Here is a 16332-nt window from a genome sequence, read left to right as displayed (position 1 = left end):
GTGAGTGCATACGAGTTCAGTGTCAGACGGAAAAAATCGTTACCTAAGCCCACACCATTAATGATGTCTATAAAAGTGAGCCAGCAGGGAGCACATTCAAACGGACATTTAAGTGACTGTGTAACTTTCAGCCTAGCAGATTGTGTGATGTAAAGGATGTTTCTTGGCTGACTCACTCATACCTTTGTTGAGATAACCCATGACATCACCTAAAAGTGTGCTTATTTTAACCATTTTGTGAGCTGTTTGCACATCTGTGAGGCTACTTCCGAGCAGTTTAGTGGTCTAATGTGTGGCACCATGTGGAACACCTGGGGGAAAATGAAAGACTGTGCACCTAAATCTCACCAAGAACCAGCACAAAGGAGACAAAATCGTTGTGCAAAGAAATGGTGATAAACAGTGTCACCCATTTTCTCACCATGCTCAGAAAGTAAGTGTGCTCATCCTTAATCACATTCTCCAGGAGTGGAGAGGCTTTCAAACAATAAAGGAGGCACTTCTGGAGGTAGCACGCTAATAGAGAAAGAGCTACATAAATCATGTGAACAGCTAACACAAGCACAGCCATAATCATGTAATTAGATTTGATTTATTTGTCCCATTCTCACACACAAGTGATTTAAATCTGAATGCCAGATACCAAAAAAAAAAATAAGAATGCATATTATATCATGGCTCTTTTTTTTAGGCGCCACAACATGTAGTGCATGGACATACAGTACAGTAAGTGGGTACATGAGTATTTAAACACTTACACACACCTGAATAGACCTCCAGAAAGATCAGAATAAGCTCCCCTGAGAGGGGTATAAGTGCAGGAATCAGTTTAAAGTATATTCATGTCAATAAGGTACACATCACCAAAATCAATACAAAGCAAAGAGAATGATCATGTTAATGTGCGTTATTAAGTAGTGGTAACGACACTTTTATTGACCAAATACCTGCTAAAAAGTTGCATTTAGAGTACTGAATCTTGAAATTGCATGCACCTATACTCAATCTTCCTCAAGGAGCTATAAAATTAGCCTTGGCAATCTATCTGCAAGCTAAAGTATTTCAATCTTTCATCTTACTCTCATACACTATCATCACACTTATTAGTAGCTATTCCCAATCTCACTCCAGCAGCCAAGCACGAAACCCAGCAGATGGCAGCTAAACTTTACAAGACGACCTTGTTTTCAAAGGCCATTTCTTGCTAACTCCACTTAATTATTTTGTTCTTAGCTTGTCAACATTGAGTGTTTTGATAAAATAAATTGCTAAATGGTAGTAAGAGGATACCTCTGGTCAGGAGAGGCCTTGAGCAGCTACGCTTTTTTTGAGGTGGATTGAGCATCACCTAAGAGGACTGCACATATTTATAATTTATATTACCTCAATGCTGGATATCTAAAAGTAGATGCTGAGTCAGCATGAAGAAGAAGAACTTGCAAGGACTTGCCGGGGGCACGGAGAGGGTTATGGTTCATGAAAAACACTGTTAAATGAAGTCTGCTGAAAAAGGCAAACTGGGTAAGAGGCAAGCAATCCTCTTCAGAAGAACACATTCAGTTGGTCAGTCGCACAAAGCCAAGCCAATAAACTTGCAGACTAACTCTAAGGATACGGCTGTTGGATTGTGCTAGACCTGGGGCATGGAGTATTGGCATTATTTATGGCTTTATACATTTAGAACAGTATAGAAATGTAATAAGAGTAATAAAACGATGAGCAATGCACGTAAAGATTATGGTTAGACTCTTATAATAAACAGGAGTACTTCGTACCAAATGACTTTTGGTAATGTAGAAGAAATTTGTATAGTACAGTAAATTTAGAAACTGCTTCCTCGCTTGGAATGGCTGTAGCTTTTGTTATCATCATTTAAAATAAAATTCAAATTGTGCAAATAAGCATTGCATAAAGTACCAATGTAAAGAATTAAAATCTCATCTAGAAGGTTTAATTCATTGTTAAAGTACCATGGGTTAAAGTTGTATAGGCTGAAGCAGTTAAAAATATATAAACTTTCCCTCACTAAAACTGAAGAATAAAGTTCCTTGGATCACCCCACACCTTATCAGGATTAAATGTTTCTGTTAATAAACAAAAAATGAGGACAGTGCTTCTAACTTTAAACAAACAGGCCAGTAAGAGCTAGATGTAAACGTCAGATGGCATTGAAAGTTGCCCCTGCTGACACAGACTTGCTCATCATGACTGGCACCATCGACTGCCCCGCCTCTTCCGACACCTCTCCACCAATCAGATGCTGTCTGTGCAGGTTCAGGATTGAGTCAGCAATGATACGTGCTGTCTTCTTCTGGTAGCCGCCTGACGTCACCATGAGAATGGGGATCCCTCTCCTCCGTGCAGCCCTAAACACGATCTCATCTCTCTTCACGATGCCCTGAGAGCAGAGGAAAAACACGATGCACTTATTGCCATAAAGACTGTGATAACACTAACTAAGCAAAAACTCTCAGAACCATTACTATAATAAAGCTCTTGTCTAGCTTGTCAGAATGATACAATAATTATTAAGTAAGGAATAAAACTCTTCAGGATGTGCTGTTACAGGAAAATAATCAATGACAGATGCCAATACCACTCAGATTTCCAATAAAAGCAAATCCTGTTGTGCATTATTTCTCTTAAATCACAGCAATTTGCCAAAGATTAATTAATTATTATTGTAATTAATTGTAATGATTTTTATTTATTAAAGAATGACACACTTTTTTTCATACTTATGTTTAATATTGTGGAATGTCCGTGAAACATTTTAGCTCCTGTTATCCTTATGCAATAGCAGCTAAAAACAATCCACCAGCCTCTCTTTTTTTTCTCCCTCTTGTTTTTGACGACAAAAAAACATAGCTTTATCATGTTTATCATGTTACTGAGAAACCACAACTGTCCTGAGCCTTAAAGTTACAGCTTTACCTCTGAGTGTTATAAAATGCTCACACCAGAGACTCCTTCTATAAATGCTAAATGAATGTCTCTGCACAGAAAACTTCGACATACTATTATAGGTTTTTAACCCTTTTATGTGGTGTACAAGTCATTTTGAATGAGCTGTTACTATGGAAACCTTAGAAAGATTTGAATTACAGCCGACACAGCTGTCAGAGTTGTGCTGTTATAGAATATTAATCAATGTCTTTTGATCAGAACATAGAATTTAACAGTGTTGTGGTAGAGGCAGCTATAATTCATATGAACATGTTAATGCTCCGTTTGTATTAGAGGAGAAAATGTAACATTGCCCAGTATATCACCAGTACGAGCTATTATTATAGTTTTGTATGTCATGGCATCTGTGCACACCTTTTAAATCTAAAAGAAAAAGATCCTACTCCAGGGACACAGATGTGTACAACAGATACTCTTAATGATTCAGGTCACGATTCATTACTGAACACTCTTGGCCTTTGCCACCCTTTGTGTTCGTATTAAAATGTATTTTTCTAAATACTTAAAAAGGATTTTTTTAAAAAGGTTTTTGAAGTCCTTCATGTACTCAAACTTTGTCTGGTAGAATTTAATAAAGCACATTTTGTGTAAAACAGCTCCTTATGCAGAAGTCTAATTCAATATTGCCTCTATATTTATATCCAACCCAATATTTTACCTGCAAAATAAACCTAATATTAAACCTGGTTACATAACACCATATTTGAATAGAAAACCTAATAGACCTGGTTCAATAAAATCACCTTGGCATACAGCTAAGCTATTGTGAAACTACTTCTCAAATAGTTCAAATAAAGATGTCTATATCTCTGGGTTCTGTACCTGAGGGGAAATGGCCAGGCCTCCAAGAGGATCACCATCCAGGATATCAGTACCCGCATTGTACACAATTACGTCAGGTCTGATCTCATTCAATGTGCCCTCACAGTGGAGCTCCACCTTCTGGAGATACTCGGTGTCTTCTGTGCCCCAGTCCAGCTCCACTTTCCTCTTAATGGCCCCTATACAAACAAATGAGGTCCAATTATTCTTTCATCTCAGTTTTCAGCTTCAATCACTCATTCATACATTCATTCTTCTTCAGTAACCATTTTAGCGGAAGCGGTGACTGGTGAGGCAACAACACTGCATGCTGCACCACCATGTCACCCTCACAGTACAAATTACTACCCTAAATAATGTTATTACTATTACTAAACTAACCTTTCTGCTTGGTCTTTGACCCAATATATAATATTAATGACATCGTACAGATTTTCCTATGAAACTGCAACATTTTTCCTGCTTTGCTCGACTGTCAGGTCATTTTCATACAAGAAGTGGATTTGCATGTTAATTTTTTTAATACTTTTTGCTCATATGGCCAATGATTGAAATAAAATTTGCACTGCTGTAAAATGAGAACAGATGACCTAGATTACTAGGACATCCAAAATTAAACATTGTGTAATGGCATGGAGACAAAGCACTTTTAAACACTTTCAAGACATAATTAAGCACTTTTGCCTTTCAGTGCAGATGAAGACATGGCTGGAAAAAGTTTTTGAAAAGCAAGCCACTTTCTATTTAAACACAGCATAATGTCACTGAAGGAAAATGTCTCAAAAAGGAAGTGAAAAAAAAACAAAGCCAAAAACACACCTTATCTTGGGAACCCAGGCTGCACTTTCTAATGAATATGTAGGATTGATGGACAAATTCATTCATATATTCATATAATAGAGCTTTTGTTTAGAAAATAAAGACTAGAACTTTTGAAAAAAAGAAACTACATATTCACTGGAATTGACAGGTTGAGTTTGTGGAGAAGAATATGGAATAATGTATATGCTGCCACTCAGCTCTACCACAGCGCTACACAGCATTAGTGACACACAGTAGAGTTAATATACATTAGGGTGCAAAAGTCTTATAAGTGTAATAAGTGGATCTGCAGGAACGCTGGATGCGAGGCAAGAATACCAGGAATGCCAGTCCATCGCAAGGCGCGATACACACACATTCATTCACACCTAGGGGCAATATAGAGTCACCAATCCATGGGCGGAAACCAGAGAACCTGGAGAAAACTCATACGAATACACACGGAGAACACGCAAAACTCCACACAGACAGCAACCTGAGTTCAGTGTCAAACTGGGAGTTGTGAGGTGGCAATGCTATCTGTGCCAATGTACACCATCATAACACATGTAGGTTCCTAAAAAAAAAAAAACAATATTAACTATTGATGTGTCTTAATGATCACATCTTGTAATGAATTAATTAGTGCATAGTATAGTCCTATATGCCAGTGGAGCCAGTTCTGAAGTACGGTGTACCTTAATGCTGAAGATTTTATTGTCTTCTCTGACCCCAAACACCTGATCCAGCTAATCAGCTTACTAACAGGCCTTACCTGAGTCAGTACTGGCATGCTGGAGTAGGAAAAACACTAAAAGGAAGGGGTACTACAAGTTGCTTAACATGTACTAGAAAATCATTTCATTTGGCAGCCTGTTACCTGTAGAATCGGCTACGAAATTTTATTACTAGTTTTTAAATCTCTTAATAGATAGCACTTACATCTATATCTGTGAGTGCCTGATAAACTGTGTTCTAGTCTTCTCCACTTTACATGTATGAAACATAACAAACAGCCTTATTTTTACACCAGTGATCTGGAACACATTACCATTAAACATTTATCAGGCTCCATCTACCTCTGTTTGAAAAAAAAATAATAATAATAAAACATAGTTTCGTTCACAACAGCATTTAACTAACTTTTAATACTTGCCTTACTTTTACTGGCACATATATTTTACTCTTATTATTTATAATTTTTAATTCACTATTTATTATTTATTCTATTCTACACACTTATTATGATATATTTTTACATTTTTATATCGTTGATATTTTCTTCTTTCTGTCACAGCTATTATTTATTGTATTATTATTATTATTATTATTATTATTATTAGTTGTGTATTTTATACTTTTTTTTTCTTTACATCTGTTTTTTTACTTTCCATGGTAAAACATGTTGTACTGTATTTTAAAAGTATGGTATATGTAGTATATTAATAGTTTATTACTGTTATTATTATGTTATTATTGCTGTTTATTACTCAGTTTAGTGAAGAATGATGTAAGAATGACGTAAAGTACCGTACCATTAACGGATAAAAACTCTCGTATCACACTTCATCATTTTGTGCTATATTGCTACACAAGAATAAGAACACTTTTGCAAGATCACATAACATTGCAAAATAGCTCTTCTGCACAACACTGCCCCCTAAAGGGGGCAGTAGATGCACTGTTCCCTAACTGAATGTAAGGTCTGGGTTCCCTGTTTCTCTCTCTGACTAACTGTATATGCAAATGCTAATCATAACTGTGCAGAATTGCTCAAAGTGCCATAATACAGGATTACAGTTTTTCATATCAAAGCCATCTTCAGATAATCCCTTTATGTGATGTGATTTTAAGATCGAAGCTTTGAACACTTACTCTTGGCGTATCCGTCCCCAGGGTAGATGTGCCGATTGTAGACGTCCATTATGTAAACCCGTCTGTCATCCAAGAAATCCCTCTCATGTCCATTTCCCTGGACAACAAAAGGAGAGAGCAAAATACATAAAAGTTCACATACTTAGAAAGTAAAGTGAATCTAGTTGAATTTATCCAACACTGAGATTATGATAAAACAAAGTATTCACATGTCTTCAGTTTTTGCACACCTTATTGTGTTATAGATTTAGAGCAAAAACAGGTTTTTAGATATTTCTGCAAATTTATTAAAAATCAAAAACTAATTCTCTCATTTAGTTAAGTATACACACCCTTTATTCAGTGCTTTGTTGAAGCATCTTTGGCAGCAATTACTGAAGTATAAGTCTTTTTGGGTAAGTCTTCAAGCTTTGTACACCTAGATTTGGGCAATTTCTCCAATTATTCTTTAGGTCCTTGTCAATTCTGAGAGGTGAAACTTCACCCCAGTTTGAGGTTGAGCACACTCTGGAGCATGTTTTCTTCAAGGACCTCTCTGTGTTTGGATGCATGTATCCTTCCCTCAATTCTCCCTGCAGTGAGAAGTACCCCATAACACGAGGCTGCCACCACCATGCTTCACTGTAGGGCTGGTATTAACCAGTTTCTGAGCAGTACCTGGTTTAGCCATTCTACCATAAAGGCCTGATTGAGATTGAGTATTGCTGGTTATCCTTGCAACAGGTTTTCCTATATATGAAGCTCTGTTAGAGGGGCACTTGTCACTTTTTTGACCACAGCCTTTCCAGCCCAGTTAGTTTGGCCTGATGGCCAGCTTTAGGAACAGTCCTGATAGTTCCAAACTCCATTTCACAATGATGGAGCCCACTGTGCTACCTTGGCAGCTACAGCTTTGAGATGTCTATGGTAAGATGTAATTTGTTTTTTTTGCAGCATTGTGGTTCAATTTTGGCCCATTCCTCTGGCCAAAGCATCGTCAAGTTCCCAAGGGTGCAAAGGGCGTTTTGATAGGCTTACAATTTCAAAATCCTACATAAATTTTCAATGGGTTTCAACTCAGGATGTTGGCTAGGCCATGCAAGGCCTCCTTGAGTTATTTTCACTGTATGTTTGGGGTCATTGTCTTGAAGATCATCTTTTCATCTTTTCCCCAGATTTAGTTTCTAGACTGATAATGAGGTGAAATTCTCTTCTAGTATATCCCAGTACATCGCTCCATTCATGTTTCCTTCACTGATGTGTAATGCCATATGACCAGTTGCAGAGAAGCAGCCCCATATCATGATCCTCCCACCTCTGTACTTCACTGTAGTATGTTCTTGGGATCTCCCTCTTTCTCCAAACATGACAAGTTGAATAACTGCCAAAGAGTTCTAGTTTTGTTTTGTCTGACCAGAGTATATTGTTTCTGATTTGTTTAAATGCTTTCAGATGCACACCTCTGTGCTTTATTTATTTATTTATTTTTAGCTGGGGTGTAAGAACGATGACGACTGCAGTGCAGTTCATTGGTTATTGTTCTCTGTGTAACTGTTGTTCCTGCTGTTTCAAGTCGTCCTGCAAACATGACTGCTGTCTTCTCTCTTTCCTTCCTTATCATTACTATGAGAGCATGAAATCTCATGTAGCGCACCTGTCCAGGGACGATTAGTTGCAGTTCCATGAACTTTCCACCTGCATATTATTGAAAAAAAATTGTACTGACAGGGATGATTAAGGGCTTTTCTATGGCTCCGAAACTTTTTCTAAGCATGTTGCTTAATAATATTGTCCCTGAGAACTTTAGGAAGCACCTTTCCCTTGCGACTTTTTACGGGAAATCTTCCCAACCAATGGCAACGCCTTTTATAACGACACCAGGTGCAATTTGCAGGAGGCCATTTCTTGCAGCATTTATATTTTGATTTATGGCCAGTGTATGTACATTATATACAGTGCCTTGCACTGTATTATGCACTGTATTTATTTTTCATAAAAATATTTCCCAACATAATGTCACAAAATATCAAACAGAATGAAATTTCAATGTACCACTTGTAATTCAGTAATACGAGAGAATTGGTCAGGGCTCTGAATACTTCTGCAAGGCACCGTGTTTGTGTGTGTATATTAGATCAAAATTATTTTTTCCCCTATCAGTTTCATTTCTTAAATCTTTTTATGCTTATAAATTTATATCACATTGGATCAGGTTTGACAGCAAACTGCAGAGCAGAGCAAACAGCCATGGACCAAGACGACTAACATGAAATGAAATTCCTTCCCTGACTGCTTAGTAAAAAAGCCTAGAGTGTGATACCAACAATCGTAATGAAGCCTGTATAATCTGGGGCTATGATGAATGAGCAGACATAGCAGACCACTTTGCCATGGGAGCTTTGTGCCACTAGGACAGATTTTAATTACTCTGTGCTCTTTGATGTACTGTATAAACTGCCAAAACTGGAGGAAAAGCTCATTCATTAACACAGAACTGTGTGCAGTATTGCTTCACAATTTAGAGAAAAACCTCAGGTGTTTTGAGAAGTTTGCCCTATAGGGACTTCTTTTCATTTATTATTACAGTGACATGAATTTTCTGTTTTCTCTCTCTCTCTATCCTAATTAATCCAGAAACTCTCAAACAATATTGACAGTATACCTCTTTGTACATAACAGGTGAAAAACTGTACTGTTTTTTGTAAAGTATAACTGATGATTACATGCATGATGAACACTTCCTGTCTGATCACAGACGTGTCACCAAAACCTCTCTCTTTATTATCCCTACTCCTTCCATCACAACCAGTGTTCAAGTGATCGCTCTCACATTTTCATTTATGTCTTAAAACATGTCAATATTGCTTTCAGAACAAAGTCTCTAAGAGAGACCGCTGGTTAATTATGAGAACAAAAACACACATTAAGGACAAATCCCATTCTTTTCAAAGCTCAATCCGTGCAATGAAGCAGTAAAATTCTATTCAGCTTCCAAAAGCAGGAAGATACATCCATAAAGCTCCTCTAATCACCTTCATCAACGGTGTAGCAGGTTACTATTCAAACCAACTGAAATGTGAAGGCTATCAAAAATTAATCTTTGAATAGGAAAATAAAGGCAGCCTAGTTACGTCCCTCAGCAGAAAATAGAACAGCCGATCTGCTTTTGTGTTTTATATGCTGATGAAAATGAATACAGGATCACCGAGATCTTATTTTTCCGCATTCTCTAATTACAGCATGGAATCCATCCACTGGAAAACTGAACAAATGGAGACTTTGAAACAGGAAAATGTTAATTTTCTGCATACAATTGGGCTAATGGACATGATCTTTTAATCCCAATGCTGTCCCGGACAATTAGAGGTGAACCATTGTAGACAGAGAGCACCGTCCTGGTGAAGCAAAGGGGACAGTTCTGCTATTGCATAAAAAGCATTGAATCACCTACAGGCTCTATGGCCCAAACACTATTTATAGCACATGATGAACCTGTCAGATGGACCTGTGGTGAGTTTTATTGTTCTTGGCTATTTTTCAACTCCTGAACTGCCCCCAGGCTAAGCAGCAGCCATCAAAGGAGTCGTGTAATGGCAGTGTGATGACAGAAGCTGCCACAATAACTATAAAATAGTTATGTGAAGGGACTGAGAGCATTTTGCGCATCGTAACTCATTCTCAGAACAGTAAATGGCAGAAATCCTAGATCCCAGAATCCTAGTAACTTGTTCTTATACAAGACTCTGTCAGTCACTCTTGGATTGGTACGCCAAGTCCTATCCTGGTGCTCTGCTGAAAATCCTTCTAGTCTTCAGGCTAATCATGATTTTATTGGCTTTTCATGGGTTTCAACATAGGGTTGATGTGGATAACGTTTATGGATTACACCACTTCACACTTCACGCTAGATGGCTTCAATATAAGCCTGATATATTTCATCTTCCAAAGATGGCAGTTTCCATAGGAACCCATGTAACACAATAGGTTCAGTGGTGGGAGATCCACACTGGTCTGTTCTCCCAGCCATGGAGCATTCTAATGATCATCTAATGATCAAAATTGATCATTGTTCATATATATTGCAAGCGATTTGCTCTTTCATTGTGCATCTAATTAGCACTTATGAATTCATATATGGAAAGTACTTTGCCGGCAGAGATCATTTCCCGAAATAACATGTCATAATTCTGGTTGGTTAATTTGCATTTTAATGCCAGCTTTGCACCTCTCTGTATTCTCTACAGCCTCTAAGCAGAGCTGAGACAGAGCTTTCATGCCTGTTTATAAGCCCACAAGCACATTTGGACTCTTGTTTCCCATGTGGACCTTCATGAATTATTTACTCTGTGTGTGCATTGATTCACTTCCACCTTGTCTTCATCGATAAGCAAAAGACCATAATTATAATCAAGCTATGATTCAAATTGCTTATGGCACTTCTGTGGACAGAAGCCAAAACACAGAGAAAGTGCTCAGCCCATCATCCATTAAATGGCCTGCCTCATTAACAGAGTCATTACAGTGATGGGGCACAGTTAAATAGAAACTAAGATTCCAATTGCCTGCTTGGCAAAGATTAAGAAAAATAATAGAAAAAAATTCACTCCATGGTCCATATTCACACAAAACAAGTTACTGTAGTGAATAATTACATATTAACACCCCTTTAAAACATGCTATTATCACAAATAAAGACTGCACCTGCATCACAATTTTCTCCTCCATTAAAGACATTAGGTATGATTACTGATTGCTGTGTTCTACAATAAACATGTAAATGTTCCATAAACAAACACTGACATTGGTCAAAAAAAGTCTGAATCATAATTACCTATAGCACAGCATTGTTAAATTCTCTAATTTGACTGATGAAGATGTGCTGATAAAGAGCAGCTCTGACAGTAGTCTCAGCTGTAATTAAAACCACAGCTTTATAATAATGCACTTGTTCTAATGCCGTATCATTTCTTTCGTAACAACTTTTTGAGAGGGACTTGAATGGCCAACAGTCCACATAACCTAAAGCTAACGATAACCAAGAAAAACATGTCATCTTTTTATAAAGCTTTCTGTATAAGGAGACGGATTACGGTTATTTAACATTTATGGAAGGAGTCTCCAGTGTCAGAGCTTTGGTAACATGACAAGCTGCTTTTTGTCTTATTAACTTCAAGAGAGAAAAAACTGAGAGGTTGGTGATGGAGTGCCTGCTTACAGCTGCTATAACTTCTCTCACAGACATTCCACTAAATACACTATATTAACAAAAGTATTGGGACACCCCTCCAAATCATTGAATTCAGGTGTTCCAATCACTTCCATGGCCACAGGTGTATAAAATCAAGCACCTAGGCATGCAGACTGCTTATACAAACATTTGTGAAAGAATGGGTCACTCTCAGGAGCTCAGTGAATTCAAGTGTGGTACCGTGATAGGTTGCCACCTGTGCAATAAGTCCATTCGTAAAATTTCCTCACTACTAAATATTCCACGGTCAACTGTTAGTGGTATTATAACAAAGTGAAAGCAATTGTGAACAACAGCAACTCAGCCACGAAGTGGTAGGCGACGTAAAGTCACAGAGCGGGGTCAGCGCATGCTGAAGTGCAGTGCGCAGAAGTCTACAACTTTCTGCAGAGTCAATAGCTACAGACCTCCAAACTTCGTGTGGCCTTCAGATTAGCTCAAGAATAGTGCGTAGAGAGCTTCGTGGAATGGGTTTCCATGGCCGAGCAGCTTCATCCAAGCCTTACATCACCAAGTGCAATGCAAAGCGTCGGATGCAGTGGTGTAAAGCACGCCGCCACTGGACTCTAGAGCAGTGGAGACGTGTCGCGCTTCTCTGTCTGGCAATCTGATGGACGAGTCTGGGTTTGGCGGTTGCCAGGAGAACGGTACTTGCCTGACTGCACTGTGCCAAGTGTAAAGTTTGTTGGTGGAGGATTATGGTGTGGGGTTGTTTTTCAGGGGTTGGGCTTGGCCCCAGTTTGGGGATCGTCTCTTCCTGTTCCAACATGACTGCGCACCAGTGCACAAAGCAAGGTCCATAAAGACATGGATGAGCGAGTTTGGTGTGGAGGAACTTGACTGGCCTGCACAGAGTCCTGACCTCAACCCGACAGAACACCTTTGGGACGAGCCAGGCCTTCTCGTCCAACATCAGTGCCTGACCTCACAAATGCGCTTCTAGAAGAATGGTCAAAAATTCCCATAAACACACTCCTAAACTTTGTGGAAAGCCTTCCCAAAAGAGTTGAAGCTGGACCAACTCTATATTAAACCCTACGGATTAAGAATGGGATGTCATTAAATTTCATGTGCATGTAAAGGCAGACGTCCCAAAACTTTTGGCAATACAGTGTATGTGAATGTTATGGGTGTAATGATAAACAAATTTAAATTTAAAACACAAAACAGTGGTGACTCAATACGTTACATTTTCAATACATCAAAAATAAGCACTGTCTGAATATGTGCCTTAGGTTTTGATTTTCAATTGATTAAAACATTCAACATTTTAAAAGGAAATTAATTGAAACTTAATAAAGACAATTTTTGTATAATCCATTCAGTCACTTAGCAGCATATAACAAAACAAAAGCTTTACATTAGAATGTAACAAAATTAAAACATGGCTAATTAAACACGAACACTCTGGCCAAGCCTTCACTGATGTGCAGGGTTGCCAGGTCTTTGAAAAAATCCACCCCAACTACATCTCAAAAACTACACAAGACCTGAATCTAGGTCAAAAAGTTTAGGCACTGGAAAAAGGAGACACATTCTTCTTCTTTTTCTTTGTGTCTTTACTGACTTAAATTCCACCACGCCACACCCCTGCTAGCGTGACTCTCAAAGGGGGTGTTTGAGTCAGGCAGCTCTCTGTAGCTCAAACTTGGTTTTGAACCCTGCGTTCTCCACTAGTGAGCAAAGTCTCATATCTGCAGCTATGAACTTCCCAACCGCCATGGTAATTTCTTTAACCCGGATAGAACCAGCCAGGAAAAGCAGTGACAGAGAGAGAGAGAGAGAGAGAGAGAGAGAGTGTCTTGATGTTCGTCTACAGTACATGATGTTGGTGCAGATGCAACGGTATTAGTGCCAGCTAGTTTTCTAATGTATTAGCTCATTAAAAAAAACTGTGCTTAGGGGGTGTGTTTTTACTTAAACCCTGTTGCCTCTCCTGATTTGAAATAAAGAAGACGTTACTTTTTCAGAGGGAGTGAGTTTAAGTATATAACAGATATTTTATGAAGAACTGTTAAGACTGTTAAATGTATCATTTGATACTTCGACACATTGAATCGAGATATTTCATATCGTGGTGTACATGCCATATCGTGATGTATAGACCATATTGTGGTGTATAAGTCATATCGTTACACACTTGGAATGACATGTCATTTATTTTAATAAATTAAAAATTTAAATTGTTGGTAAACTGGTGTGGTGTAAGAGGAACAAAAGACTTTGGTCATGCTGTTATTGGAAAATAATCAACTTCGGGGTGGGCACTGTAGCTCTGATATGCATCCGGATGCATCACTTCACCCCATCTTTGATTATTTTCCAAAAACATCATGTCTCATTGTGTTTTATTATTTAATTTATTACCTTACTTAACCACTTGCATGACAAAATATTTGCAGCTTTGTCATCTGCAATATAGGTCCATTTTAATTGGCCATATATTTTCCAGTTTATTAGGTACACATTCTTTTTACTGACACTCAATGTCCATTTAATCAAACATCAGTGTAGGTCCATTTTGTAGGTATAAAATTACAGTCTATTGTAATAAAAAGAGGCTTTCTGACTGACCGGGCAAATCATAAATTGCTGTTTTTGCCTCATGTACAGGGGAGAGAGTTGGGAAAACGTCAGCAAACATACAAAGATATCACATTTCCTTGCCACTAATTGATTTAAACAGAACATCTCAAAAACTTTTTTTTAATACCTTTCCCTGGAAAGCTCATTACTGTTACAGTGTTCTGATGTTTGTTTCTCCATTGGAGTGATTAAAAAAATGAAAGCACAGAAGCAAATGCATACATCTACCATTAGCTAATGAGATTGTAAATGACTAGATAAGTGTAGAGTATACATCAGACAGCCAGTGAGCTGACTATCTCATGCTGACACTACCACAAGACTAACAATTTGAAAAGACATGTCAAACATACAGTCAGGTCCATAAATATTGGGACATCGACACAATTCTAACATTTTTGGCTCTATACACCACCACAATGGATTTCAAATGAAACGAACAAGATGTGCTTTAACTGCAGACTGTCAGCTTTAATTTGAGGGTACTTACATCCAAATCAGGTGAACGGTGTAGAAATTGCAACAGTTTGCATATGTGCCTCCCACTTGTTAAAGGACCAAAAGTAATGGGACAATTGGCTTCTCAGCTGTGGTGGTGTATAGAGCCAAAAATGTTAGAATTGTGTCGATGTCTCAATATTTATGGACCTGACTGTAAGCAATAGTCAGTCTCTTAATATAAACAACATGTGTCTAGTAAGTATGAGATGATCCATTAGCAAAATAATATCTGGTCAGCTGTGGTGTTATGGTGGCTTTTTTCCACTGAAGGATGGGGCAGAGAGACAAAACTGTAAAACTGTAACTAGGTTTTCCACCACACACAAAACTTTGCAGGACAGAGGAGTTTACACTTTGCTGTTTCTCTGTAACAGGACAAGCTTCATTTTTTGTCTTAACTGCATTTTTATCTTAATTAATGACTTTAAAAATGGCTAATGAAGAAAAGACGTTTAAACGAAGTTTACAGCTGTAAACTGTTATAATGTAAGTGAGAACAGGGTCTTGTTTTGCAAATTTTCCACAGCATTAAATGTAACTATGAACAGCTCAAAAGCATAAAGTGTCATTCATTAAAAAATTAAAAATCACAACTTCTGGCAAATAGCTGTGGTGTAAGCAGAATAGAACACTTTGGGACATGCTGTTATAGGAAAATAATCAGCATATACCCCGTCATGTTTTATTCCCTCCTTGGAACATTCTAAAGCTAGATACTGTATAATTCTCATAGAAAATTTGTTACCTGGTGAGAAAAATTACATCACACGGCACTGTATGTATTAAGAATGTTTCTGTCTCCTAATGTTTCTGTCTCTCCTTTTGTCCTGTCTTCCCTCGGGTGCTCACTGATATCTCTCTCTCTCTGCTCACCTTCACTTGTCCTGGGCTCCTGGGCTGAGAGCTAAAGAACTAAAAATCCTCAGGTGACATGCATGAGTCTCGTAAGGTCTTAATCACGGTTGCGTAGCTTCAGGTGACTTGTGATATGACAGTCTCTAAATGAACAGCAGAGCCTGTGGCTGCTGGTGAAGGATTATTCTCAACGTGCTAATTTTTTAAATGAAGAAAATCTGCCATGCTAGTGTAGTTGGAAAGTACAAAAAGTGCCCAAGCACAGGGACATTAACAGAGAATGAACAGCTGACTAATCTAGCAATGAATGCAAGAATGGTACGCAAAATCATCTGCAGAGTTGATAATCATTCTAAGCTTTGTGTCATTCAGCATATTGCATGCACGCACACACGCACACACACGCACACACACGCACACACACAGAGTCAAGTCCATAAGTATTAGGACAGTGACACAATTTTTGTCATTTTGCCTCTGTACACCACCACAGTGGATTTGAAATGAAGCAGCATTTGACTGAATCTGAGCAGAAAGTATGGTTCTATACACTTCAGTATTCATCCTGCTACTTCTATCAGCACTCACATCACCAATAAACACCAGTGACCCAGTTCCACTGGCAGCCATACATGCCCATGCCATAACACTTCCTCCACATGTTTGACAGATGATGTCGAATCTTTGGATCATTAGCC

General features: G+C 38.2%; 1 protein-coding gene across 2 annotated transcripts in view; it reads right to left on the bottom strand.

Annotated features, from left to right (window-relative positions):
* Window positions 1-573: 573 nt before the first annotated feature.
* The window catches only part of hdac11 (histone deacetylase 11), a 40940-nt gene continuing 25181 nt past the window's right edge, over window positions 574-16332 (bottom strand). For both annotated transcript variants that reach the window (XM_026932743.3, XM_034314370.2), the window contains 3 exons: window positions 6466-6562; window positions 3790-3968; window positions 574-2398 (listed from right to left, as the gene is read on the bottom strand). In XM_026932743.3, the coding sequence (XP_026788544.1) occupies window positions 2159-2398; window positions 3790-3968; window positions 6466-6562 (516 nt within the window). In that variant the 3' untranslated portion in view covers window positions 574-2158. The remainder of the gene's footprint in view (window positions 2399-3789; window positions 3969-6465; window positions 6563-16332) is intronic.

This window comes from Pangasianodon hypophthalmus, chromosome 20 (assembly GCF_027358585.1).
Source record: "Pangasianodon hypophthalmus isolate fPanHyp1 chromosome 20, fPanHyp1.pri, whole genome shotgun sequence".
NCBI lineage: Eukaryota > Metazoa > Chordata > Actinopteri > Siluriformes > Pangasiidae > Pangasianodon > Pangasianodon hypophthalmus.
This window is presented reverse-complemented; position numbering and strand designations above follow the sequence as displayed.